The 27,559-nt window shown below is 40.1% G+C and overlaps 1 protein-coding gene across 1 annotated transcript in view; it reads right to left on the reverse strand.

Moving 5' to 3' along the window:
• LOC126293496 (ras suppressor protein 1) overlaps positions 1 to 26,408 on the reverse strand; it is a 64,810-nt gene extending 38,402 nt beyond the window's left edge. Inside the window, exons 1-3 of the mRNA XM_049986747.1 lie at positions 26,173 to 26,408; positions 6,881 to 6,931; positions 6,656 to 6,776 (exon numbers count right to left, since the gene is read on the reverse strand). Of these exons, the coding sequence (XP_049842704.1) occupies positions 6,656 to 6,776; positions 6,881 to 6,931; positions 26,173 to 26,317 (317 nt within the window). The 5' untranslated portion in view covers positions 26,318 to 26,408. The remainder of the gene's footprint in view (positions 1 to 6,655; positions 6,777 to 6,880; positions 6,932 to 26,172) is intronic.
• Between the last annotated feature and the right edge of the window lie 1,151 nt (positions 26,409 to 27,559).

Genomic DNA, 27,559 nt, shown 5'->3' on the forward strand with positions numbered 1-27,559 from the left:
AATTGAGCATGGACCATAAGGGGATGGGAACGTAGGTTGTCAGTCTTCAGATAATAGATATGAGTAGTGTCCATTCTGTCGGCTATATCCGACAAACCACTGGCTGGTTGATGAAAAAGTTGCAATGCAGATGCAAAACCAACATCCAAACTCCCATAGGAATCACAGATCTGCAACTAAGGGGTTAATGGGTGGGGATTGTTGCAGTGCAACATGTGGGAAGCTGGGAATTTGGGTATGACAGACAGCATGTCCGGATAGCCAAGGCAGTTACAGCAACTGTTCTAGAGAAGTTGAGCATCTAGGTTCAAGTAAGAGTTTGCCATGAATTTTCAACTCTTGCCATTGCATTGCCACAGCTGGAGGTCATTATTTCCTCCCTATCTCTTTCCCACCCTGTTTCCTTTCCATTCCTTTCACTCCAAAATATTCATAGCTGTAGCCTGCCACAACTTCCACTCCTGTGAAAACCTTCTCATTTGACAGAAGCAATTCCAACAAACATCCTTAATTATTTGTCTTCCTCTACAGTTTTTGCCTACGATGGCTCCTCTAGTCTCGTGGAAGTAAATCCGTGATACCATAACACCTCCTCTATCGCCCTGTCCCTTCTTCTTGTCAGTGTTTTCCACACATTGATCTCCTAGTCAATTATGGACTGGACCTTCTCCTTTCTTATCTTGTCCGCCTACTTAATTTTCAGCATACTTATGTAACACTATCAGACATTCTGGTTCTCTTTTTGCAATTTTCCCACAGCCCACGATTCACTAATGAATAATATTGTGCTCCAAACATACAGTCTCACATATCTCTCGCTCAAATTAAGGCCGATATTTGACATCAGTAGACTTCTTCTAGCCAAGAATGCTCTCTTTGCTTATGCTAGTCTGCTTTTTATGTACTCCTCACTTCATCTGCCATCAGTAATTTTGCTTCCAAGGTAGTAGAATAGAGTATTTGACTGTTTTCTCGAAATTGTCTTAAATGATATATTATGTCGTTTTATACTCCTAACATGTCCCCCACCATCTCTTGAGTTTCAGTATTCTAATATAAAAACAGAAATGAAATTCAAATAATCTGAACACCAGCTAAAACACTCCGTTCGAGTCATGTTATGCCTGTGATGTTGTCTAGCTTGCTGCTCCTACTGTAATAATGCTAATTCACAGTGATGTCTTGTTTTGGAATTTATATTTCAGTAAATGTGTTACAAATGGTGTGTAGTATCATACTGTACAAATACATCTTTAAAAAGTTCTGAAAAGTTGTTTTTGAGCATTCCTGAGAATGAGAAAATGCATAGAATGTGGTTGCACTATACCAGCAAACTGCCACCATGTCAACGCACAAGTTCACTAACTTAATTAAACATGTGTTGCACGGGTGAAATTAACATTAATTTACCTCAAAGATACGCTCTCCCACTATTACAATGGAGTATAGCATCATTCAACAGAACTAACCTCCTAGTGAAAATTGTCACCTTAACCAACTACATCACAATTGTTCAGTAGCTCAGTTGTTAGACCGGTAGACCATCGAATTTTATGAATTGAAATCTACTGATTGCTGGTTCGAATCTAACCCGAAAGAACATTTTAACTTACATGTAAAATGATTTGACAGTCCTCTCATATGATAACTAAATCACAATCACAAAGTTTCATCACACCAATCAAAAACAGAATATTATTCTGTTTTTTTGCTGTTTACAAGTGCTTACATTTTCAATCCCTGTTCACACTCTTCATGTTCAAAGAGATATTTTCTAGTTAGTATGACCACACACTTTTTAGTTTATGAGAAACAATGTTTTCATCTTCATATTGTCCATCTAGGATCCTTATTGTTTAAACTTTTGCAGTTTCATCAGCTTACACAAAAATGAAGTAAGTCTGCTTCAGACACCAACATTAGTTTACACTCACAAACTTCACACCCCTTACATTTGTGTCACCTGCATGCTGTACACGCTTTATATCTCTCCGTATAACCTCACTCTCCTACATCTCATTGTAGTGTGGGTGTATGGTGATATCTTCAGTACTAGCAATGCTTTCAAAAAAAAGTGAATTGTTTGTTCGCGAAGTAAATGTGTTTATCCTCTGTTGTCCATTTCTCAGACTAATGTGAAGCTACATATAATACATCCCACAATCAAAACAACTGCTACAATCAGTGATACTATTTTCATATTTTGTGTAAAACCTTTAAAAATATATAATCCTCCTGGGGTTCAAACATATGATCTCTTTCTCTAAGTTGGATGCATTATCTGTTGAGTCACCAAACACCTGCTAGAAACAGATTCTCTGCCGAGTGTCTTCTACAGTGGTAATCAGTAATAAGTTCTGCCAAGAATAATTTTATTGTGCTTTGGATCGTAGCTCGTGACTGATAGCTAACACCTAGTTATAATATACAGATCCATTAACAAAAGCTCTAAAATTCCTCAGTTCTGAGCAAGTTTAATGATGTTACAGAATGTCTGTTGCACATATCGCCTCTTGAAATTGGTGGAGCATATATGGATCAACTTTCACAAGACTTCCACTATCAGTATCCCAAAATTCCTTTCTATAGTTACTTAAAAGTTGTAATTGTGTTCCCATCACCAAATAGCTAAACTGTTTGCAGAAAAAGTATGTAAAAACCTCATAACTTCATAATATTCTTCTCGGGTATGCAGCCGGATCATAACGTCTTCATGACACAATATTTCTGCGGTCCAACTGGCCGCCATCTTCAGGTGAGAGTGCTGGTGCACGATTTCGCCGGAACTGACTTCCCAGCGCAAGCGGCGGCCCCTATATAGGCCGCAGAAGACCCACAACGTGTGCGCGAGAAGGTGCCGTAACTGCCCTCTAGCGCAGTAGAAATACCCCGCCGCCAGTGATGGAAACAGGCGAAATCGAGATATCGCTGTCAAAAATTAAAAAATAAAAATAAATACAAATTTTTTATTCCGACAATAGAACCACAGACCATTGTTTTTTAATGTCAGATAACACTGGGTCCCAAGTTTACTTAAAAGAAAACCCTTGTCTCTATTAATAAGATTGTCAGATAACCAAATCTCTATGGATTCTTTTAAAATACAGTCCCAATAGTGAGATGCAGGGGCAACCATTTGTGTCTCGTCATATAGTATTCTGTGTCCCTCGGTGAGACAGATTGAAGTCCTTGTCTCTTAGTCCCTGGGATTCGCTTTTTACCCGGGTTCCTCTGGAAGAATCCTTGCAGTTAATTGGTGAGAAACTGGATGAGGAAACAACCTGGCTTTGTCGCCACGTGTTAACGTCGACGTACTTTTTATTCAATGACAAATATTTTGAACAGAATGACGGAGTGGCTATGGGGAGCCCTTTGTCCCCAATAGTCGCCAATCTTTTTATGGAAGATTTTGAGGACATGGCACTGAAGACGGCGTCCTTAAAACCAACCTGTTTTTGGAGGTACGTTGACTATACGTTTATGGTGTGGCCTCATGGGAGAGAAGCTCTGGACCGCCTCCTAGATCATTTCAATTCCCTGCATCCTAGCATCAAATTTATCATGGAGGTGGAAAATGATGGAAAGCTTCCGTTTCTGGATGTTCTGGTGTACAGAAAGGATGATGGGACACAGCGTTTATCAAAACCCTACGCACACGCTTCTAGCTATCATCCATCGTTCCAGCGTACGGGGGTCCTGCGGATGTTGGCGAGAAGAGCTTATGCCATTTCAGATGGAAAAAGCTTGACACAAGAATTAGACCATCTTAAGATTGTGTTCAAGCAGAATGGCTATACAGATAAACAGATCCGTTGTGCTTTCCAGTTTGGACCTTCGCCTGAACCACCAGAAGATACCTGCAAATCGGTAGCTTTTCTGCCTTTTGCTGGGAGCATTTCCTCGAAGATAGGAAGGATTCTGAAAAGATATCACATCAAAAGTATTTTTCGTCCGCCAGCCAAGATTAGAGCGCTCCTTGGCTCTGTTAAGGATGACTTGGGTTTGAGGAAGCCCGGTGTTTACAAGATCCCTTGCCACTGTGGAAAGGCTTATATTGGTCAGACAATCCGGACCATTCAGGAGCGATGTGTTGAGCATCAGCGGCACACAAGGCTGCTTCAACCTGAGAAGTCTGCAGTGGCGGAACACTGTCTCACCGAGGGACACAGTATACTATATGATGAGACACAAGTGGTTGCCCCTGCATCTCGCTATTGGGACTGTATTTTAAAAGAATCCATAGAGATTCGGTTATCTGACAATCTTATTAATAGAGACAAGGGTTTTCTTTTAAGTAAGACTTGGGACCCAGTGTTATCTGACATTAAAAAACAACGGTCTGTGGTTCTATCGTCGGAATAAAATTTTTTTATTTATTTTTATTTTTTAATTTTTGACAGCAATATCTCGATTTTGCCTGTTTCCATCACTGGCAGCGGGGTATGTCTACTGCGCTAGAGGGCAGTTACGGCACCTTCTCGCGCACACGTTGTGGGTCTTCAGCGGCCTATATAGGGGCTGCCGCTTGCGCTAGGAAGTCAGTTCCGGCGAGATCGTGCACCAGCACTCTCACTTGAAGATGGCGGCCAGTTGGACCGCGGAAATATTGTGTCATGAAGACGTTATGATCCGGCTGCATACCCAAGAAGAATATTATCAATTATTACGCCGGGAAAGCCTTCGTAGTCACCTCATAACTTCAGCTAACACTCCTACAACACACATACAGCTTCATATGTGACTTCATCAGAGCATCAGTCAATAACAGAGCATTTTTGATCACTTGAGCAGATCTGGATATTTAATGATTTCATCTTTAAATACACAAAAATAATGGATATTTTGTGAGAATATTGACCATAAATGCTATTTGAAAGCTATAATCCAGAATAACAACAATCTGAACTGTATTTTTAACATAGGAAAATAGCCTATTCTTTCACTTCACCTATGTCATGTTCCCCAAATATTATTTCAAGTTTATCACTAATCTCATTTCTGCTGCTTCTCATTACTTCCATCTTTCTTTGATTCACTCTCAATCAATACTCTGTATTCAGTAAACTGTTCATTCCATTCAAAAGATACCGTAATTCTTCTTCATTTTCATTGAGGATAGTAATGTCATCAGTAAATCTTATCATGGGTATCTTTCCACCCTGAATTTTATGAGTAATCCCACTCTTGAACCTTTCTTTTATTCCTCTTAGTCTTTCTTTGATTTATATGTTGAACAAGAAATGTGAAAGACTCCACCTTTGCCTTATACCCTCTTTAATCCTAGTATACATCCTCACTGTTCCTTCTTGATTCATGTACATATTGTATATTACCCATCTTTTCCCTATAATTTGTACCTATATTTCTGAGAATGTCTTCCACCTCTGCACCATATTTCACAAGAATGGGTACTCCGCTTGCCATTGACAAATTGAATGAGTGCTGTAGTGTGGAATCATCATTAGAAAAGAGGAAGAAAAGGAGGAACAGTCAAAGGCAGTGAAATACCTCTCCTATGTGCGAGTTATTATTTAAAAAACCAGCTCATGAGAAATCAAACAACAACTGTAAAACAATACAGAATGAGGCCAGTGTTCATAGAGGTTTGTCTATATATTCTGCCTGCCATGATCACAGTAGCGGCCTTTATAAAAAAGCAAAATCAGATTCAGTTCTTTTAACAACCTGCTACAGTGTTGAGAAGAGATAAAGAGAAAATCACTCTGTTCACTCGTTGCAGAATAACAAGGAACAGAGTACAATTGTGATCATCTGAATTAATTCTGCATAGAAATTTCTTGTTAATTTATTGCCAGGAGGATTACGAATTGGGGTGAACCATTTTTCTATAGTTCCTACTTTTATGGCCTGCCTTACTATATCTCGTGTACATCTATAGCTGCCCATAAATGGTCCCCGTGTTTCCTCGCATTTATCTGCATCTCCCATGGACCATAATTGTGAGCTTCTGCTACGATGTAGAAGATGTCAGTTAGTTCACAAAAGTGATGTACACTCCCAGTACAGCATATTAGAACATGTGCCCCCCCCCCTCTCCCTGCACACACACACACACACACACACACACACACACACACACACACACACACACACACATTCATTATAGTACTACATTTTCAGAAATTCTTATACGCAGTATAATGATTTGCCAAGTATAATGACTGGTTGAAAGATATGACTTCACTTTGTTTTTGAAGTTAATTTTATTATTTCCAGAATGAGATTTTCACTCTGCAGCAGAGTGTGCGCTGATATGAAACTTCCTGGCAGATTAAAACTGTGTGCCCAACCAAGCCTCGAACTCGGGACCTTTGCCTTTCGCGGGCAAGTGTTCTACCAAGCCGTGAAGGGCAAAGCTCCCGAGTTCGAGTCTCGGTCGGGCACACAGATTTAATCTGCCAGGAAGCTTCAATTTTATTATTCATTAGATTCTTCACATGACTGGATGAGTGGTCAAATATTTTTGTGTAGCTGAATGTGTGACTCCTTTCTGTGTCATGTTGAAAACTGAGTAATAAATAGTGTCAAAATTTCTCCAAATTATATGTACTTATCATTATTTCTCATACTTATGAATTTTGTTGCTTTTTGAACTGTGATTGTTCATAACAACACGAAGTATGAAAAAACTTACCCCACATTCAAAATTCTAAGTTTTGGCATTGACGATAAGGATGTTGGCAATTCCTCAATTTGATTGTTGAATAAATTTAGGATTTCCAGATTAACCATATTTGCTAAGCCTGGGGGTACAGCTGCAATGTAAGAAATAACAAAAGAAGATTTTTAGTTATTCCTATATGCTTACTAAAAAAATTAAAACAGAATAAAGGCGAATACAGAAAGTAATCATACATACCTTGAATTTTATTATGGCTGAGAGTCAGTCTCGTGATGTTTACCATATTAACTGCAACATCAAAAATAAATAATGTCTATTACTATGATTAATTTGCATTAATCGTTAGTGAACATATTTAAAAATGTTAACATGTTGATTGGGTTGTAATGAGGTGGGAATAGATTTTCTAATGTGTAGGTTAAGTAGTATTTTATATGCAAATGATGAAGTTATTGTCTAACACACAAGATAATTTACAAAATGGCCTATAAATCTTAAATATAACACAAGAACATTGACTGATACTGTCTCCACATAAATCAAAAGTAATTGTATTTCTTGAGAAAAACATGATAAGATCCAAAATTGAGATAAGTACTGAAGCATGCATCATCCACCCCGAACTAGCTCACATGTGACATATCCTCAACAACAGATCATAACATAGCAATAAAACTTCGCAAATTTAAACATACATGTATGTACAACTCTGAAATTTAAAACAAAACTGACGCTTTATAAAGTCACGGCAAAACCAGTAGTATTATACCGAACAGAGATATGGGTATTTTCTAAGAAAGGCACAGGGAAAATTACATTAGCCAAGGTGAAATTTGTCAGGTCAGTTGAAGGCTGGATACTGATGGACAAAATATGAAACACACAAATAAGATGAGAGCTACAGATCTTTTATGTGGAAAATAAAATTAAAATGCAAAGTCAACTGATGTAACCATTTACCAAGAATTCACCAAAATCATCTGTCTAAAATCGCCTCCGGTTACAAGCTCAGTGGACTGTGACGTGCCTGAAGTCTGAGGACAACATGGTTTCTGGAAGACATTGGGCAGCCTTCTCCACAAAGGGAAGATGAAGATAATGATGGTGACAATGACTACTTTAAGAAGCAGTATTATACACTGTACAGTCACATTCATGTGATCACCTGTCAAATGCCTGAATAATCACATTTTGCAGCGTGGACCACAGCAAGACGTGCAAGAAGGCAGACAACGATGTTCTGAAAGTTACTAACAGGAATGTGGTACAGTGCCAACTATAGCGCTGCGGCCAGCTGTGCTACATTCCCGGTTGAGCATCCTCGGCATGAACAGCCCGATCAAGGTAGTCCCAGAGATTGTTGGTTGTGTTCAAATCTGTAGAGTTTGGTGGCCAGGAGAGTACGAAATTCTCTTCCTGGTGCTCTTCAGACCACACATGTGCAATGCGAGCTGTGTAATATGTGGCGTTGTCCTGCTGGTAAACGCCATTGTGCTGAGAAAAAACAAACTGCGTTTAGGGGTGGACACGGTCTCCCAGGATAGATGCAGACTTATGTTGATCCACTGCGCCTTACAGATTGACGAGATCACCCAGGGAATGCTACGAAAACATTTCCCACACCACAACAGTCAATACCATCGCTGCATGATAGTGAAGGAAATGTTACAGATGATGGTGTCATTAAAGTGGAGTTACTAAATATAGTTTCCGGTAATTCCTTCATGAAAGAAGACGAAGTAAATAATCCAGAATTCAAAACCAGAACAGCTCTTAGCATGAGTGACATAAAAGTAGATATCTTAGGTGTTGCGAAACAACTCACTTAAGAAAGGCAAGTCTTCTGGTCCAGATGGTATACCAATCAGGTTTCTTTCAGAGTATACAGACACAATAGCGGTTTTCTTAGCAATCATAAACAACTGCTAACTTTACAAAAGGTCTGTTCCTAAAGACTGGAATGTAGCACAGGTCTAACCAATATTCAAGAAAGGAAATAGGAGTAACCCACTGAATTACAGTCCCATTTCACTGACCTCAATTTGCAGTAGGATTTTGGAGCATATACTGTACTTGAACATTATGAATCACCTTGAAGAAAATGACTTATTGATGCATAGCCAACACAGATTCAGAAAATATCGATCTTGTGCAATGCAGCTAGCTCTTTATTCCCATAAAGTAATGAGTGCTGTCGACAAGGGATCTCAGATCGATTCCATATTCCTAGATTTCCAGAAGACTTTTTATACCGCTCCTCACAAGCAACTATTAATCAAATTGCGTGCACATGGAGTATCGTCTCAGTTGTGTGACTGGATTCGCGATTTCCTCTCAGAGAGGTCACAGTTCGTATTGACAGACAATAAATCATTGAGTGGAATAGAAGTGATATCTGGCATTCCACAAGGTAGTGTCATAGGTCCTCTGCTGTTCCTGATTGCCATAAATGATCTAGGTGATAATCTGAGCAGCCCCCTAAGATTGTTTGCAGATGAGGCTTTAATTTACCATGTAGCAAATTCATCAGATGATCAATTCCAATTACAAAATGATCTAGAGAGAATTTCTGTATGGTGCGAGAAGTGGCAATTGGCACTAAACAAATAAAAGTGCGAAGTCATCCACATGGGTAATAAAAGAAATCCGATAAATTTTGGGTATACGATAAATTGTACAAATCTAAGGGTTGTCAATTCGACTAAATACCTAGGAATTACAATTACGAGCAACTTAAATTGAAAAGACCATGTAGATAATACTGTGGGGAAGGCAAAACAAAGACTGTACTTTGTTGGTAGAACACTTAGAAGACAGAAAAAACAGAGACAGCCTACATTACAGACAGAGACAGCCTACATTACAGACAGAGACAGCCTACATTACAGACAGAGACAGCCTACATTACACTTGTCCGTCCTCTGCTGTAATATTGCTGTGCGGTGTGGGATCCTTACAAGGTACGATTGACGGAGGACATAAAAAAAAATGAAAGGAAGGGCAGCCCATTTCGTGTTATCGCGCAATAGGGGTGAGAGTGTCACTGATATGATATGCAAGTTGGGGTGGCAATCACTGAAACAAAGGCGGTTTTCTTTGCGGCGAGATCTATTTACGAAGTTTCAATCACCAGCTTTCTCTCCTGAATGCGAAAATACTTTGTTGACACCCACCTACGTAGGGAGAAATGATCATCATAATAAAATAATAAAAATCAGAGCTTGAACGGAAAGATTTAGGTGTTCGTTTTTCTCACGCGCCATTCGAGAGTGGAATGGTAGAGTAGTAGTATGAAAATGGTTCGATGAACCCTCTGCCAGGCACTTAAGTGTGAATTGCAGAGTAACCATGTAGATGTAGATAATGATCCCTTCTCCAGCCTGAAAGCTTCTGATGATTGTTGCAGTCTGTTTGCTTACCGATGATTTATACCCTACTCGCCAACAGCCATTTGTTGCATGAGGTGCAAAATGTGACTCATCTGAAAAGGCCACCTGTTTCCACTCAGTGGATGTCCAGTTCCAGTATTAATGTACAAATTCCAGCCTTCCTTGCTGATGAACAGCAGTCAGTATTGGTGCATGAACCAGCAGGCACCTGGTGCGGAGGCCCATAAGTGGCAACATTTGCTGAACGGTCACTGAGGAGACACTGTTCGTAGCACCTCGGTTCAACTGTTGCTCAGCAGTTGCATGTCTCCAGAATGAAATTTTCACTCTGCAGCAGAGTGTGCGCTGATATGAAACTTCCTGCCAGATTAAAACTGTGTGCCGGACAGAGACTCGACCTCAGGACCTTTGACTTTCGCGGGCAAGTGCTCTACCAACTGAGCTATCCAAGCACGACTCACGCCCCGTCCTCACAGCTTTACTTCTGCCAGTACCTCGTCTCCTACCTTCCAAACTTCACAGAAGCTCTCCTGCAAACCTTGCAGAACTAGCACTCCTGAAAGAAAGAATACTGCGGAGACATGGCTTAGCCACAGCCTGGGGGATGTTTCCAGAATGAGATTTTCACTCTGCAGCAGAGTGTGCACTGATTTGAAACTTTCTGGCAGATTAAAACTGTGTGCCCGACCGAGACTCGAACTCGGGACCTTTGCCTTTCGCAGGCAAGTGCTCTACCAACTGAGCTACCCAAGCACGACTCACACCCGTCCTCACAGCTTCACTTCTGCCAGTTCGCAGGAGAGCTTCTGTAAAGTTTGGAAGGTAGGAGACGAGGTACTGGCAGAAGTAAAGCTGTGAGGACGGGGCATGAGTCGTGCTTCAGTAGCTTAGTTGGTAGAGCACTTGCCCGCGAAAGGCCAAGGTCCCGAGTTCGAGTCTCTGTCCGGCACACAGTTTTAATCTGCCTGGAAGTTTCAGTTGCATGTCTGTTTGCCTATCCACATTTCCACAGCCATCATTCAGCCCTGTCATCGAAGGCCCACTGAGAAGCACAGTTGCCTGTATGCCAGTTTTGGATAGCATCATTTTGCCTTGCACGGTATACTTTGAGTACAGCGGGAGATGAAAAATTTACACGCTTTGTAGTTTCGGAAATGCTTCCATCCTTGGCCCAAAGCCAATGATCATACACATATGGATGTCAAATAAATCACTCCATTTCCACATTATGACAACAACTGTACTGTTGTTCGTATCCACCTGACATGCTTTGTATACCCTCCACCCTGACATCTGTGAGTGTGTGCACTGAACCGGGGACCTAGAAATGATGGAGAGGCTTTGTCCTGCCATAGCCCTCAGTGGTTCACAACATCGCAACAGGCGACAGCTGTCCACCCACCCCACCGCTGGCCCACCCTGAACCCAGAGTTATTGTGAGGTTTGGACCCCAGTGGATCCCCCCCCCCCCCCCTGGGAACTTCTCATACCAGACAAGTGTAACCCTAAATGGTAGAGTAATTATGGTGTAAGACAGTGTTTGCGCAGCAATCACTGACATAGTGTACATGAGGCGGAATTAGGGGAACCAGCCCGCATTCGCTAAGGCAGCTGGAAAACTGCCTTAAAAACCATCCACAGGCTGGTCGGCACACCAGACCTCGACACTAATCCGCCGGGCAGATTTATGCTGGGGACTGGCATGCCTTCCTGCTCAAGACACAGCAGTTTAGACCGCGCGGTTAGCTAGGTGGGCACATCTGTGAGTGGTTATTGCAACCTGAAGTTTGTCTCGAATATCACAGAGCTGTAACAGTTACGTTACTGCAGGAGGTGATATCCCTCTGACCACTGAACTGACTCACCCAGTCTGATGTGAAGGTCGGTGGCAGCATGTCATGCCCTCACACAAATGCAGGATCCTTTTCGATCAGTACTCATGGGATTTGTAGTGGGACGACAGAGGTTAGCACGAGTGGGATGGTTGTAAGAATCTGGAACATTCTATAATAATTAGTGCTGGAATACTTAAGTAAATAAATTTTACTTAACTTTGTCCTGCTACTGCACTCCAGGAACATAGCTAATAACAACTATCTTACTTGAACACAAATGATTCATTAACAAACATTAACTGGATTATACAACAAGCAAGCTGACACAATTCTGGTATTACATGTGTAAAACATGCACAAACTAGAGGCTGCAAACCTAGTGAGCTGAAGGCTATTCTAATCTGACTTCACTCAAAACCTGTCGCTGACTCGGCTGGTGTGATCTGCAAGTCTCTGTCCGTATCATACAGCGGCGTTGCAAGTGCCAGCGAGTCCAGAGGGGTTGCAAGTGCTCGACCGCTATCGATTATCGCAACGTCTAGCGTCGTGTCTAACGTTGACACCACACAGTCAGTTACAGGGGGGACCTCTAGTTTAGTGTTAACTTAGAACCATGGTGAACTCAACATTTTTCACAAAAACAAACATTGGCTGGGTTAAAAGAAGTGACTTTAGAAATGACCACAGATCATTAGGAGGCAGAATTGCTGACGAATATTTACTGGAAGGAGATGAAATATTTGGTGCTACTGATACACAAAATATAAGTACACAGCAGCTGCCCATGTTTGGGGAAGAAAGAGGTATGCGGCAGGTGATTCAGTCTCCAGAATAAGAGAGAGACATCTACTGTTAGAATGATGCAACAGTGAGATTGAGATTTACATCCACATTTGTATCATACTCCACAAGCCACATAACCGGTGTAGTAGAGGGTACTTACAGTACCACTAAATGATTCTCTCTTCCCCATTCCATTTGCAAATGCTGTCTGGGAAGAATGACAGTCATTAAGGCTCTGTATTAGCTGTAATGTCTCGAATTTTCTCGTCTGGCTGAATTCAGAAGATGTATTTGGGAATAAGTAATATGTTGTCTGACTGTTCCTGGAAAGTTCTCTCGTGAAATTTCAGTAGTAAACCTCTCCTTGATGCACAAGACTTCTCTTGTAGCACCTACCACTGGAGTTTGTCGAGCAACTCCATAATGCTCTTGCACTGACCAAATGACCTTTGACAAAACATGCTCCTCTTTGTTGATCTCTTCTATCAGTCCTACATGGTTTGGGTCCCAGATTGGTCAACAATGATGAAGAATTGGTCAAGAAGCACACTGTAAGCTACTTCCTTTGTGGATGAGTTACAATCTTTAACATTCGCTGGCCGGAGTGGCCGAGCGGTTCTAGGCGCTTCAGTCTGGAACCGCGCGATTGCTACGGTCGCAGGTTCGAATCCTGCCTTGGGCACGGATGTGGGTGATGTCCTTAGGTTAGTTAGGTTTAAGTAGTTCTAAGTTCTAGGGGACTGATGACTTTAGAAGAAGTCCCCTAGTGCTCAGAGCCATTTGAACTATTTTGAACTTTAACATTCTTCCTATGAATCACAGTACTAAAAGAAATCCGCTTAATTTCGATTACACAATAAGTCACACAATTCCTGATTGTATCATCATTGTAGAGTTCAACTTCAACTTGCCAGGTAGACATTTGGAGACTCATGTTACAAAAACTGGTGCCAGAGAGAGGGGTTCATTGGAGAGTATTACGAATGTGTTGTCCGAAAACTGCTTTGAGCAGAAAGTGTTTCACTGTGGATGACCTTCAATCACCTATGAATGTTGAAATGGCAGATACTGAGATAAAAGATCATGGAAAATAAATGCAACTACAATCACTTAGTAGTGGAAAGACAGCAGGATCAGATGAGATGGCTGAGAGATTCTACAAAAATTATGTGAAAGAATTTGCTCCACTTCTAGCAGCATTTTATCATAGATTGCTGGAGCACTGAAGCATGGCACAGACCATTCCATTTTTAAGAAGGAGCATGCGACAGATGGACATAATTATAGGTCTGTATCGTTGACATCAATCTGTTGTAGAATCATGGAACATGTTTTATCCTCAAGAATGCAGATCTAAGTGTCCAGAGTATGCTGAGAATACCAAATTTCAGATATTAGCTCCCGCCATGGACAATGCAGTGTTTGATGGCCTTCGCTTCATGGTCAAGAGCAGTGGCATTTGCATATGGTTGTCAGTGTTAACAGACAAGCAACACTGTGTCAAATAACTGCAGAAATCAATGTGGGACATACGACGAACATACCCATTATTACAACGAACATACCCATTATGATAGTGCAGCAAAATCTGGCATCAATGGGCTAGAGCAATTGCTTTCAGAACACCACCAACTGCAGCACCTCTCCTGGGCTCGTGACCATATCGGTTGGACCCTCAACAACTGGAAAACTGTGACCTGGTCAGGTGATCCTGATTTCAGTTGGTAACAGCTAATGGTAGGATTCGAGTATGGCACGGACTCCATGAAGCTGTGGACCCGAGTCATCAACTAGGCACTGTGCAAGCTGGTGGTGGCTTCATAATGGTGTGGACTGTGTTTACATGGAATGAACTGCTCTCTCTGATCCAACCGAACAGATCACCGAGTGGAAATGGTTATGTTTGGGTACTTAGAGACCATTTGCAGCCAAACAAAGACGAATTTTTTACAGATGACAATGCGCCATGTCACAATTGGCTTGGAGAACATTCTACACAATTCCAGGGAATGAATTGGCCACCCAGATTGCCCAACATGAATCCCATCAAACATTCATGGGACATAATCTAGAGATCAGCTGCTACACTACATTGGGCAAAAGGAGGTCCGACATAACACTGGGAGCTACCACATGACTTGTCAGCTCAGTGTATGTCACTTGATTTCCCCATTTGTATCTCTTAACATCAGCCACTTACTTACTTTCCTTACCGCATCACATGCCCACAATGCCACCAGACAGCATTTTGTCTCACAGGGAGCAGTGGCCATAAGACTTAGGTTAATCAGCTTTAGTTAGGTTTCAGAATAAGCTTCCAGACATTCTACACACTCACCTTCAATGAATTTCTCCTCATCTTTACAGCCCTGGCCACATTTCACAAATGATCTTCACTCCGAGAAGCTCGATTCGTTGTCCAGTTATAGGTATTTGGCATGACATATTTAACCTTTTGACAACGTTGACTGGAATACTTTCTTTCAAATTCTAAAGGTGGCAGGGGTAAAATACAGGGATCGTAAGGCTATTTACAATTTGTACAGAAATCAGATGGCAGTTATAAGAGTCAAGGGGCATGAAAAGGAAGCAGTGGTTGGGAAAGGAGTGAGACAGGGTTGTAGCCTCTCCCTGATGTTATTCATTCTGTATATTGAGCAAGCAGTAAAGGAAACAAAAGAAAAATTCATAGTAGGAATTAAAATCCATGGAGAAGAAATAAAAACTTTGAGGTTTGCCGATGACATTGTAATTCTGTCAGACGCAGCAAACGGCCTGGAAGAGCAGTTGAATGGAATGGACAGTGTGTTGAAAGGAGGATATAACATGAACGTCAACAAAAGCAAAACGAGGATAATGGAATGTAGTTGAATTAAGTCTGGTGATGCTGAGGGAATTAGATTAGGAAATGAGATGCTTAAAGCAGTAAATGAGTTTTGCTATTTGGGGAGCAAAATAACTGATGATGGTTGAAGTAGAGAGGATATAAAATGTAGACTGGCAATGGCAAGGAAAGTGTTTCGGAAGAAGAGAAGTTTTTTAACATCAAGTATAGAGTTAACTGTCAGGAAGTCGTTTCTGGAAGTATTTGTCTGGAGTGTAGCGATGTATGGAAGTGAAACATGGACAATAAACAGTTTGGACAAGAAGAAAATAGAAGCTTTCAAAATTCGGTGCTACAGAAGAATGCTGTAGATCACATAACTAATGAGGAGGTATTGAATAGAATTGGAGAGAAGAGAAATTTGTGGCACAACTTGGCAAGAAGAAGAGACTGGTTGGTAGGACATGTTCTGAGGCATCAAGGGATCACAAATTTGGCATTGGAGGGTGGCGTGGAGGGTAAAAGTCGTAGAGGGAGACCAAGAGATGAATACACTAAGCAGATTCAGAAGGATGTAGGTTGCAGTAGTTACTGGGAGATGAAGAAGCTTGCACAGGATAGAGTAGCACGGAGAGCTGCATCAAACCAGTCTCAGGACTGAAGACCACAACAAGAACAACATATTTAACCTGCAAGTGCAACACAGGTGATTTAGACAAACTGTGCTACATTATAAGCGCTAAACTTCTGCACAATAAATTGATACCCATTTTAGGTTTGTGTCTTCTTTTCTTCTGATTCCACGCAACTGTCCTGAAGTGGCATTCAAGAAGACACACCTTGCCTTTCCGGTGTAAAAAGAGCTCTTACTAGAATATTAAACAAAGTGCAGGTGACTCCTTTATATAAGAAGGGTAAAAGAACAGACCAGAAAAATTACAGACCAATATCTCTAACACCAGTTTGCTGCAGGATCTCTGAACATATTCTCAGTTCAAACGTAATAAATTTCTGCAGAAGGGGAAAGCTTCTGTCAACAAACCAACAGGTTTCAAAAAGCATCACTCAAGTGAAACTCAGCTTGCTTTTTCCTCATATTAGATCCTGCAAATCACAGATGAAGGGAAACAGATGGACTCCATATTCCTTGATTTCTGTAAAGCATTCTAGATGGTGCCATACTGCCAATAGGTAACCAGGGTACAAGGATGGGGAGTACCTTCCCAGGTGTGTGAGTGGCTTGAAGACTTCGAAGAAACAGACCCAGTACATTGAGTGTTCAAGAGATAAGGATATAGTCAAGAATGCCAAAGGGAAGTGTGACAGGACCACTGTTATTTTCTATATATTTAAATGACCTGGTGGACAGGATAAGCAGCTGTTTGCAGATGATGCTGTAGTGTATGAGTAAGTGTCATCATTGAGTAATTATAGGAGGATATAAGATGATTTAAATGGAACCCATTGAGTGCAAGGTCACAAGTCCTTTAGTAAGGCTCATTTGAAAGTGTTGTGTTAACAATTATGGCACGAGAAATATTAGCTGCTAATGATTCACCACATGCATCAGTAGGGCGAAAGAAAATGAGTGTCTGGGAGGTGCAGAGATCAAGCATCTATGGGATGTATGTATTACATTTCACAAAATGGACATCAACATCATTCAGGAAGTGTTCAAACCTAACCATTACCTTGCACCACATACACTGGATGAAAAATGACATCCCGTAGTGACCACAAAGGTTTGCACCATCAAGATTGAAGGCGAAGTCCTTGGGATTACAGACTGTGCATGACATTCAGCTTAGTATCCACTCTTAAAGAATGCATAGAGAATCATAATGGTGCAAATGGGTGATGAGCACTGATGGAATGGAATGCAACCAATGCGAAACAGTCTGTCATGGAGCTTATTGTGAAATTGGATATCCTTTAAGGCACAGCTGCAGACAGTGTAATAATATGTTTTATAAGCATGGAGAAAACAAACATCCAGAGACTGAATTTGTCCAGCAGTTACAGGTAGTATCTATTGCAGTGACACACACTTTTCAGGGGGGATAGTTTGCTCTAAATGAGTACGATTTTTTTATGTGGACCAGGAATCGAGCAAAATCAAGTTATTTTGACCAGCTATTTGACAAAAGCAGTAGTAACACCATACTTTTATTTCTCTTATGCCCATTTTCCCACTCTTGCTTGGTGTGACATAAATATTCCCTACTGCCCTTGCAAGATCAACCACATGAGAAAGAATCGTAGGGGCAGAGCACCTCCAACTTCTCACGAAACAGTAAATGACTTTCCAGATTAACTGTTGACACAATTGTATATGAATGCATTAAGGCACTGGTGTTAGTTGATCTTGATACAACTGTCTTTTATACCTCTAATTTCAAAGAGTTCTTTTCATGTGCATTTTCTCTTCAAATCTCAAATGGTTGGAGTCGAAAACAAATTCCTTATTGAACGATGGGATAAGTTTGCTTATCTCATCTACACATTTTTGGAACAATTCTGCTGTTTGCTGTGTAGTGTCAAGGTGACAAATTGTCCTGTAGCACCGTTTGAAGTTATGCAACCACCCACTGCTTCTCTTAAAACCACTGTAATGTGTGTTGTGTACAATTTGATAGGTATAACGTAGTAGGTCACTAGCACCTTGTTCTCCCTTGAATATCCATGGTTTTGTTGAGAGGCCGAACAAACGTGTGGTTCCTGAAGAGGGCCAGCAGCCTTTTCAGTAGGTGCAGGGGCAACAGTATGGACGTAGCTGATCTGGCCTTGTAACACTAACCAAAACAGCCTTTCTTGATGGTACTGTGAATGACTGAAAGCAAGGAGAAATAACAGCCGTAATTTTTCCTGAGTACATGCAGCTTAACTGTGTGTTAAATGATGATGGCATCCTGTTGGGTAAAATATTCTGGAGGTAAAATAGTCCCCCATTCGCATCTCCGGAGGACGTCGTTATCAGGAGAAACAAAAGTGACGTTCTACAGAAAGGAGTGTGGTATGTCAGATCCCTCGATCAGGCAAGTAGGTTAGAAAATTTCAAAGAGAAATGGATAGGTTAAAGTTAGATACAGTGGGAATTAGTGAAGTTTAGCGGCAGGAGGAACAAGATTTCTGGTCAGGTGAACATCGGGCTATAAATATAAAATCAAATAGGGGTAATGCAGGAGTAGGTTTAATAATGAATAGGAAAATAGGAATGTGGGTAAGCTACTACAAACAGCATAGTGAATGCATTATTGTAGCACCGACAGACACATAGCCCACACCTACCACAGTGCTACAAGTTTATGTGCCCACTAGCTCCACAGATGATGAAGATATTGAAGAAATGTATTATGAGATAAAACAAATTATTCAGATAGTGGCGGGAGACAAAAATTTAATTGTCATGGGGAATTGAATAGTAGGAAAAGGAGGAGAAGGAAAAGTAGTAGATGAATATGGAATGGGGGTAAGGAATAAAAGAGGAAGCCATCTGGTAGAATTTTGCACAGAGCATAACTTGATCATAGCTAACACATGGTTTAAGGATCATGAAAGAAGATTGTACATGTGGAAGAGGCCTGGAGACACTGGAAGGTTTCAGATCGATTATGTAATGGTAAGTGAGAGATTTAGGAACCAGGTTTTAAACTGTACGACATTTCCAGGGGCAGATGTAGACTCTGACCACAACCTATTGGCTATGAACTGTAGATTAAAACTGTAAAAATTGCAAAAAGGTGGGAATTTAAGGAAATAGGACCTGGATAAGTGAAAGAACCAAAGGTTGTAGAAAGTTTCAGAGAGAGCATTAGGGAAGGAATGACAAGAATGGGCGAAAGAAATACAGTAGAAGAAGAATGGGTAGATTTAAGAGATGAAATAGAGAAGGCAGCGGAGGATCAAGTAGGTAAATAGATGAGGACTAGCAGGAATGCTTGGGTGAAAGAAGAGATACTGAATTTAACTGATTAAAGGAGAAGATATAAAAATGCAATATAGGAAGCAGGCAAAAAGAAATATAAACATCTCAAAAACGAGATCGATGGCTACAGGACAAATGTAAGGATGTAGATTCATATATCGCTAGGGATAAGACAGATACTGCCTACAGCAAAAATTAAAGAGACCTTTGGAGGAAAGAGAACCACTTGTATGAATATCAAAAGTTCGAATGTAAAATCAGTTCTTAGCAAAGATGGGAAGGCAGAAAGGTGGAAGGAGTATATAGAGGGTCTATACAAGGGTGATGTACTTGAAGGCAATATTATGAAAATGGAAGAGGATGTATATGAAGATGAAATGGGAGATATGATAATGTGTGAAGAGTTTGGCAGAGCACTGAAAGATCTAAGTCAAAACAAGGCCCCAGAAGTACACAACATTTCATCAGAACTATTGATAGCCTTGGAAGAGCCAGCCCTGACCAAACTCTATCATCTAGTGAGCAAGATGTACGAGACAGGTGAAATACCCTCAGATTTCAGACAAATGGAAAAACTGGCAGAAGCCGACCTCAGAAAATATCAGTTTGGATTCTGTAGAAATGTTGGAAAACATGAGGCAAAGATCAGTTTGGATTCTGTAGAAATGTTGGAAAACATGAGGCAATACTGACTTTACAACTTATTTTAGAAGATATATTAAGGAAAGGCAAACCTACGTTACTATCATTTGTAGACTTACAGAAAGCTTTTGACAATGTTGACTGGAATACTCTCCTTCACATTATGAAGGTAGCAGGGGTCAAATATAGGAGCGAAAGACTATTTACAATTTATACAGGATGCAGATGGTAGTTATAAGTCAAGGGGCATGAAAGGGAAGCAATATTGACAAGGGAGTGAGACAGGGTTATTCAATTGTGTATTGAACAAGCAGTAAAGGAAACAAAAGAAATATTTGGAATAGGAATTAAAATCCATGGAGAAGAAATAAAAACTTTGAGGTTCGCCGATGACATCGTAATTCTGTCAGAGACAGCAAAGGACTTGGAAGAGCAGTTGAATGGAATGGACAGTATCTTGAGAGGAGTATATAAGATGAACATCAACAAAAGCAAAACGAGGATAATGGAATGTAGTCGAATTAAGTCGGGTGATGCTGAGGGAATTAGATTAGGGAGTGAGACACTTAAAGAAGTAAATGAGTTTTGCTACTTGGGAGCAAAATAAGTAGAGAGGACATAAAAATGAAGACTGGTTATGGCAAGGAAAGCGTTTCTGAAGAAGAGAAATTTGTTAACATCGAGTATAGATTTAAGTGTCAAGAAGTCTTTCATGAAAGTAATTGTAAGTTGTGTAGCCACGTATGGAAGTGAAACATGGACGATAAACAGTGTGGACAAGAATAGAATAGCAACTTTCTAAATGTGGTGTTACAGATGAATGCTGAGGGCTATATGGGTATATCACGCAAGTAATGAGATGGTACTGAAGACAAATGGGGAGAAGAGGAATGTGTCACACAACTTGACTAGAAGAAGGGATCGGTTGGTAGGACATGTTCTGAGGCATCAAGGGATCACCAATTTAGTTAGTATTGGAGGGCAGCGTGGAGGGTAAAAATCGTAGAGGGAGACCAAGAGATGAATACACTACGCAGATTCAGAAGGGTGTAGGTTGCAGTAGGTACTGGGAGATGAAGAGGCTTGGACAGGCTGCATCAAACCAGTCTTTGAAATGAAGAGCACAACACAACAACAACAACAACAACATGGTTTAAGGTACTGTTGAAAACCATACAGGTTCTGTATTTATCCAAGATGATTTGAAGCTGCTTTGAATGCCAAGAGGTTTTGTAGACTATATTAGGGGTGGTAATTTGATGTTTTCATATTTTTGTCAACCCCCATAGGCTGACAAAGGGCCCAAACACATGCATACCAAACACAGCTACAAAATAATGGAATAGGCCTACTACTGGTTCATAGCCAACAGCTTATACTTCAACCTTTCAAAAACTCATATTATGCAATTCTAAATCGACAGAACTGCTTTACATGTATGAGAAATAGAGATCCAGATGGACAAAAAACTGACATGCCCCAGTTTGTGGCTAAGTTAACCAAAAAGCTCAGTTCTGCCTGATTTACTAAACTAAATTCTGTTCCTGAAGGCCTTGAAAGCCCACCAGTACCAATCAAACATTGTGTGCTCCCATAGGCATCACTGGGTGGGGATATGGAGGGTCATGTGGTCAGCACACTGCTCTCCCAGCTGTTGCCAGCTTTTGTGGACACAGCCACTACTGTCAAGTAGCTCCTTAAATGGCCTCACAAGGGCCAAATGCACCCCCCTTGCCAACAGCACTTTGTAAACCCAGACAGTCACCTGTCCAAACAGTTGACAGCACTGAACTTTGGTGATCTGATGAGAACTGGTGTTTGCCACTGTGGCAATGCTGTTCTGAATATTCTGCATCCAGAAATCTCTATCATCATGTTGACCTGCAGACATGACAGCTAGCATCTTCCACTCAGTTCTGTCCTATGGCGTATTATGAAACATTTCACCTAAGGCGAACAAAATGTTTTTTTCTACAGAAGCGAGCAATAAAAACATTGAATACTAAAACTGATAACCAACATCTTGCAGAAGACTCTTCAGACCTAGAGATTCTTACACTTATCATACCAATGCATATACTATCTAATCATGGCAGTCGTAAATAAGAAGTGTGTATTTAGGATGACCTCACCAATTCATAAGCACAATACTACAAGTAGAAATAAGCTCCAGATAAGCTATGCATCCCTCTTTAGGACTTAGGATGGAGTTTGGTATTCTGATACAAAAATCTGAAAAAAGTTGCTAGTGGATATAAGGCAGAATACTGAAAATCAAAGACAAAGCGAAGGAATACCCACTACATTTGAAATTATTGATCACTTGGACTCCACAATGTAAAATCTGCGTAACTCTATTAGATTCATCTTTACTTTGTCAATATAAAGATAGTGGTCTGTGTAAAGCTAAAATGCCTTTGTGATGTATCGGAACAAAAGCTGTGTCCATAACAGGAGGAGCAGCAGTTTATTGTCGAAGCAGCTGCCTTTCTCCTAAAGTAGATATATAATGTAACACAGAAGTAATTACCATCATTATTGATGTGAGTAGATTTGCTTTAACCAAACTTTTTTGTTAGTGTACTTCACAGAACTATCCAGCAGGGCCTTTTGCCTGTCAGTTCACAACTTCACTCTCTCCATATCATGATGGGATATAAAACTAAAACTAAACTCCGTCCGAACAAGCCTTGGAAGGCCCAACAGTACTGACCACAATATGTGAACAAAATAATCCATTCATCCATTCCTTTCCGTTCCAACAATCCCATCAAGCAGGAGAGCCTTCACAGATGTCAAATGAATCAGTATATAGTACACAGTGTGTCCCAGGAGAAATAGTCAGTATTCACAGACATGACACAGTCACTCAAAGAAAAAAAAGTAATTCTGTCAGAGACAGCAAAGGACTTGGAAGAACAGTTGAACGGAATGGACAGTCTCTTGAAAGGAGGGTATAAGATGAACATCAACAAAAGCAAAACTAGGATAATGGAATGTAGTCTAATTAAGCCAGGTGATGCTGAGGGAATTAGATTAGGAAATGAAACACTTAAAGTAGTAAAGGAGTTTTGCTATTTAGGGAGCAAAATAACTGATGATGGTCAAAGTAGAGAGGATATAAAATGTAGACTGGCAATGGCAAGGAAAGCGTTTCTGAAGAAGAGAAATTTGTTAACATCGAGGATAGATTTAAGTATCAGGAAGTTGTTTCTGAAAGTATTTGTATGGAGTGTAGCCATGTATGGAAGTGAAACGTGGACGATAAATAGTTTAGACAAGAAGAGAATAGAAGCTTTTGAAATGTGGTGCTACAGAAAAATGCTGAAGATTAGATGGGTAGATCACATAACTAATGAGGAGGTATTGAACAGAATTGGGGAGAAGAGGAGTTTGTGGCACAACTTGACTAGAAGAAGGGACTGGTTGTTAGGGCATATTCTGAGGTATCAATTTAGTATTGGAGGGCAGTGCGGAGGGTAAAAATCGTAGAGGGAGAGCAAGAGATGAATACACTAAACATTCAGAAGGATGTAGGTTGCAGTAGGTACTGGCAGATGAAGAAGCTCGCACAGGATAGAGTAGCATGGAGAGCTGCATCAAACCAGTCTCTGGACTGAAGACAAAAACAACAACAATCCCATCAAGCAGGAGAGCCGCCACAGATGTGAAATGAATCAGTATACAGTGTGTCCCAGGAGAAATAGCTAGTATTCACGGAAATGACACAGTCATTCAAAGAAAAATGTATGGTAAAAATGGGCCTTAAAATGCATACCTTAAGAGCTATAAGCACTTGTTCATCTTTGATAGTATGAAATAAATCTCTTCTTTGCCAAGCTTTTTGTTTTCCACATATTACAAAGAGGTAGTACGGACCAAACAAAAGAGAAGTGTTGAGTGAACATGGGCCTTAAGCCTATAAGGAAACCCAATAGATATCTCCAGAAAAGAGTTAATCCCTGAGTCAGTAAATAACTAGATTTGTTTTCCATTTTCTTTCAAACTAGTAGGGATTTCCAAATGCATACCTTAAGAACTATGATCACTTCTCCATCTTCACTACTGTGAAGCACATCTCTTCTACTGAACAAATGCTCCTAGTTCTCAAAGTATGCACTTTAGACCCTATGTTTACTGGGCATTTTTGTCTTGTTTTGGCACATACTACCTCCTCCCAAAATATGGAAATCAAAGAGCTTGTTATGGACGAGATTTGCACAGTTTTAAAGATGAAGTAGTCTTCATAGGTGTTAAGATACACATTTTAGAGCTCATGTTTAACAGACTTGAATGATTATTCATAGCATATCTCAATATAATGACCACTCTTCCTGGAACACCCTCTATACATCAACATATGACAAAGAATGAATGAACAAATGATCACTTTACATGTGTCAACACATTGCTCAGTTTATGTGTTACATTAAAATTCACCTACCACAGCTCTTATAATTTTCTCTAGTACATACGTACTTACATTCTTAAAATAAGCCTATAAGGAAACCCAATAGATATCTCCAGAAAAGAGTTAATCCCTGAGTCAGTAAATAACTAGATTTGTTTTCCATTTTCTTTCGAACTAGTAGGGATTTCCAATTTCTTGCTTTCTGTTAGACAGGAGCTTGTTGAATTTCTTAATGGTAGAATACATAAATCCATTCTGAACCCTGGACAAGAAGTAAAATGCCTATATGAAAATAATTTTTGGGTCTTGTACTGTCACTGTGTAAATCATAGTTCATTGAACTTGTTATTAGCAACAAACACCATTAAAGAGTAAATAAATTGGGACTTCAGTGTGAGCATAGCATGATTTTTAAAACGGCTTCTGCAACATATACTATTACCTACATTACACAAAATTCTTACTGCTCACTTCCACATGATAAACAGTATAATTAATTTCGGAGCAATGTCACAGAACATAGTTCCATGAACCAAGGAGTACTAAAATGCAAAATAAGCCAACAAATTTGTTTTTATGTCAACACAATGACAGAGGCCTCTTAAGTAGACAACGCACAGATCTCAACTTGTTACTTAGTTTACCTAAGGATTGTCTACATTTAACTTAGAAAATATATCTGAGTAAAAGATTTTTAATGGTCGGTCTATGACAATTAGCTTGGGTACCATACTACAGCCAAAAAGTTCTGAAGCATAATACGCATAGTTAACTTTTAACTTGAAATGTGAGCACAAATGTAACAAAGGCAACTCGTATTTCACAAAAACAGTAAGTACTTTGAACTAGTGAGTGAACGGGATTGATATACATTTACGTAAATTATGTTAACAATTCAGATAGCGTATGATTATCTAAGGCGATTCTGAATCGAGCACTGTCAGTCTCAAATGTCATGATATTCAAAGAAACAGTTACAGTAATTTCGGTTATTACACTTTTGAGGCCGATAACTTTTTAATATATATAACTCTTATGCTAGTCTTGGGCCTTTCTGACCAATGTGTAAGTATAATATTAAAATCCTGTTAAATTATATACATCCCTTGCGTCGCAATTCTGTCAGTTACTGTACTGTTGTGACATTGTAACTGTAATTCTACAACTTACGATGCGCAAATTTTGGTAAGGTTGTCAGTTCATAGCAGCAAAAGCGATTGTGATGATTTTGTGTGTTGTTACTTTATTTATTTATTTATTCCACTACAGTTAAAAACTGTTTGAAAGTCCCAGGAACCGCAGTAAAGCGGGTGACTGAAACATAATTTAGGCAACTGAATTATTAATTTGAGATTAGTCTGGAAGCAAATGAGCGAAACACTCATTCTGATCTTGTTTAGAAGATTGAAATGTACTACTCTATAAACATTATTTTGTCTTTCACCCTAAAGGTTTGTCCACAATCTCAAATATTTTGATACGTGTATTTCCACATGGCACGTCCATCGTTTTACGTATTTACGCATATTACTTCGATGAATTCATATTTTACTTTTGTTTTTCTTCATTTGTACCCGTTTTTGTCAACTCCCACGCGCCAGCGTTGACAGCCGTGGGCTAGCTAGCCCCGCCTACTACCTGAAAGCCGTCGAACAAGTTTCCAAATTTGGTCAACAATACCTGACTGTGCGATTTCCCGCAACTTTGAAGCGTAACTTACACAGCCCAGGCATCTCCTCGAAGTGTGCTATCCCTTTATCGGCCAAATCCAGCTCAGGATTCTGGATTTCCTTCGCTTCGTCGATGACTTTACGCGCCTTCGACATTTTGGTGTTGGGAATACACGACACTGGCGCTTGATTCATTGTCTGCTCGACTTTTTTTAACACCAATTGATAAGAACACACCACTTCCTGACACAAGCAAAGTTACTTCAAAGTACGTGTTCCTGCCACTAGATGGCAAGCACGTCGTGCCATGTGCCAAATGTGTCTTGTAGTATCTGCATTTGCTCACAGATGGCAATGTACTATGTAGCAAATTCAAGCAGGTCAGGTCGGAAAGAGCGCTCAATTTTTTGCATTGAGAACATGGGAATATATCGTGAAATTAATTGATTTTCGTCTATTTCAAAGCTTTTAGCACCGTTAGAGTTTAAAATCATGAGCAGGAATTTACTAGGTTTATTTGTAGTGCATCAACATGACGATTTTTCAGAACTTTATTTTATAAGGAATCAGAAAAATCTCTTTCAAGCGTTTTGGGGAAAGGGGACTTCTCTGCCTCAGTCATCTATTCCTGTTCTTGTGACAAACTATATACAGCACATGACGTAATGAATTAAGTGCCTTTCATAATTCTAGTTCGTTTGAAGGATACCGTACCCTACTTCGTATGTAGTTTTACTGACATAAGACCAATGACCCGAAAACAGAGCTTCAGTTTCTAATTGTACGTGTAGATATGTCAGTATTAATGTGGTGTCAAGTTTTCTGTGAAGTCTTAACGAATTTAATGTTAAAAAACAGAATTGTCTGACCTCTCCTTGCCATAATATTCGTGAATGATACGACAAATAGATCGGCGTCACGACACCCTGTAACATCAAATTTCTGTTCTTTTAAACACGGTTTTTCTTCTTATTACGGATGTTTATTCGCTCAGATCGCGCAAAAATACACAATGAATTCTTATTTCAGCGAAACTAAATCGTCATCTTAACATCATCTGTATACAAAAAAATTTACAGGGCTGGCCCATTTCGTCAACTGCTCACGCTAATTGGACACAGCTGTAATATTCATAAAACTACTATTACGGAACGACATTCGATATTACCATCTCTCGTCATACTGTAACAGCCGTCCGGAAAGTAAACAAGTTGCAGATAAAATTCATAAGACGTGGATAAAATGTTTTCATGTTGTATCCTTATTGACATCTAATGCGAAACTGTAATGAGGCGGTCAGCGGAACGCATCATGTTTTGAGGCGCCACCGGCCGAACAGAAGCGTCCGATTCCACGCGTCTGCTTTGACGCGGAAACGCCTATTCCAGCGTATACTAAATGGCGACTATGGCGTCACTACATACACACTCCAACAAT

This window comes from Schistocerca gregaria, chromosome 10 (genome assembly GCF_023897955.1).
Source record: "Schistocerca gregaria isolate iqSchGreg1 chromosome 10, iqSchGreg1.2, whole genome shotgun sequence".
Taxonomy (NCBI): domain Eukaryota; kingdom Metazoa; phylum Arthropoda; class Insecta; order Orthoptera; family Acrididae; genus Schistocerca; species Schistocerca gregaria.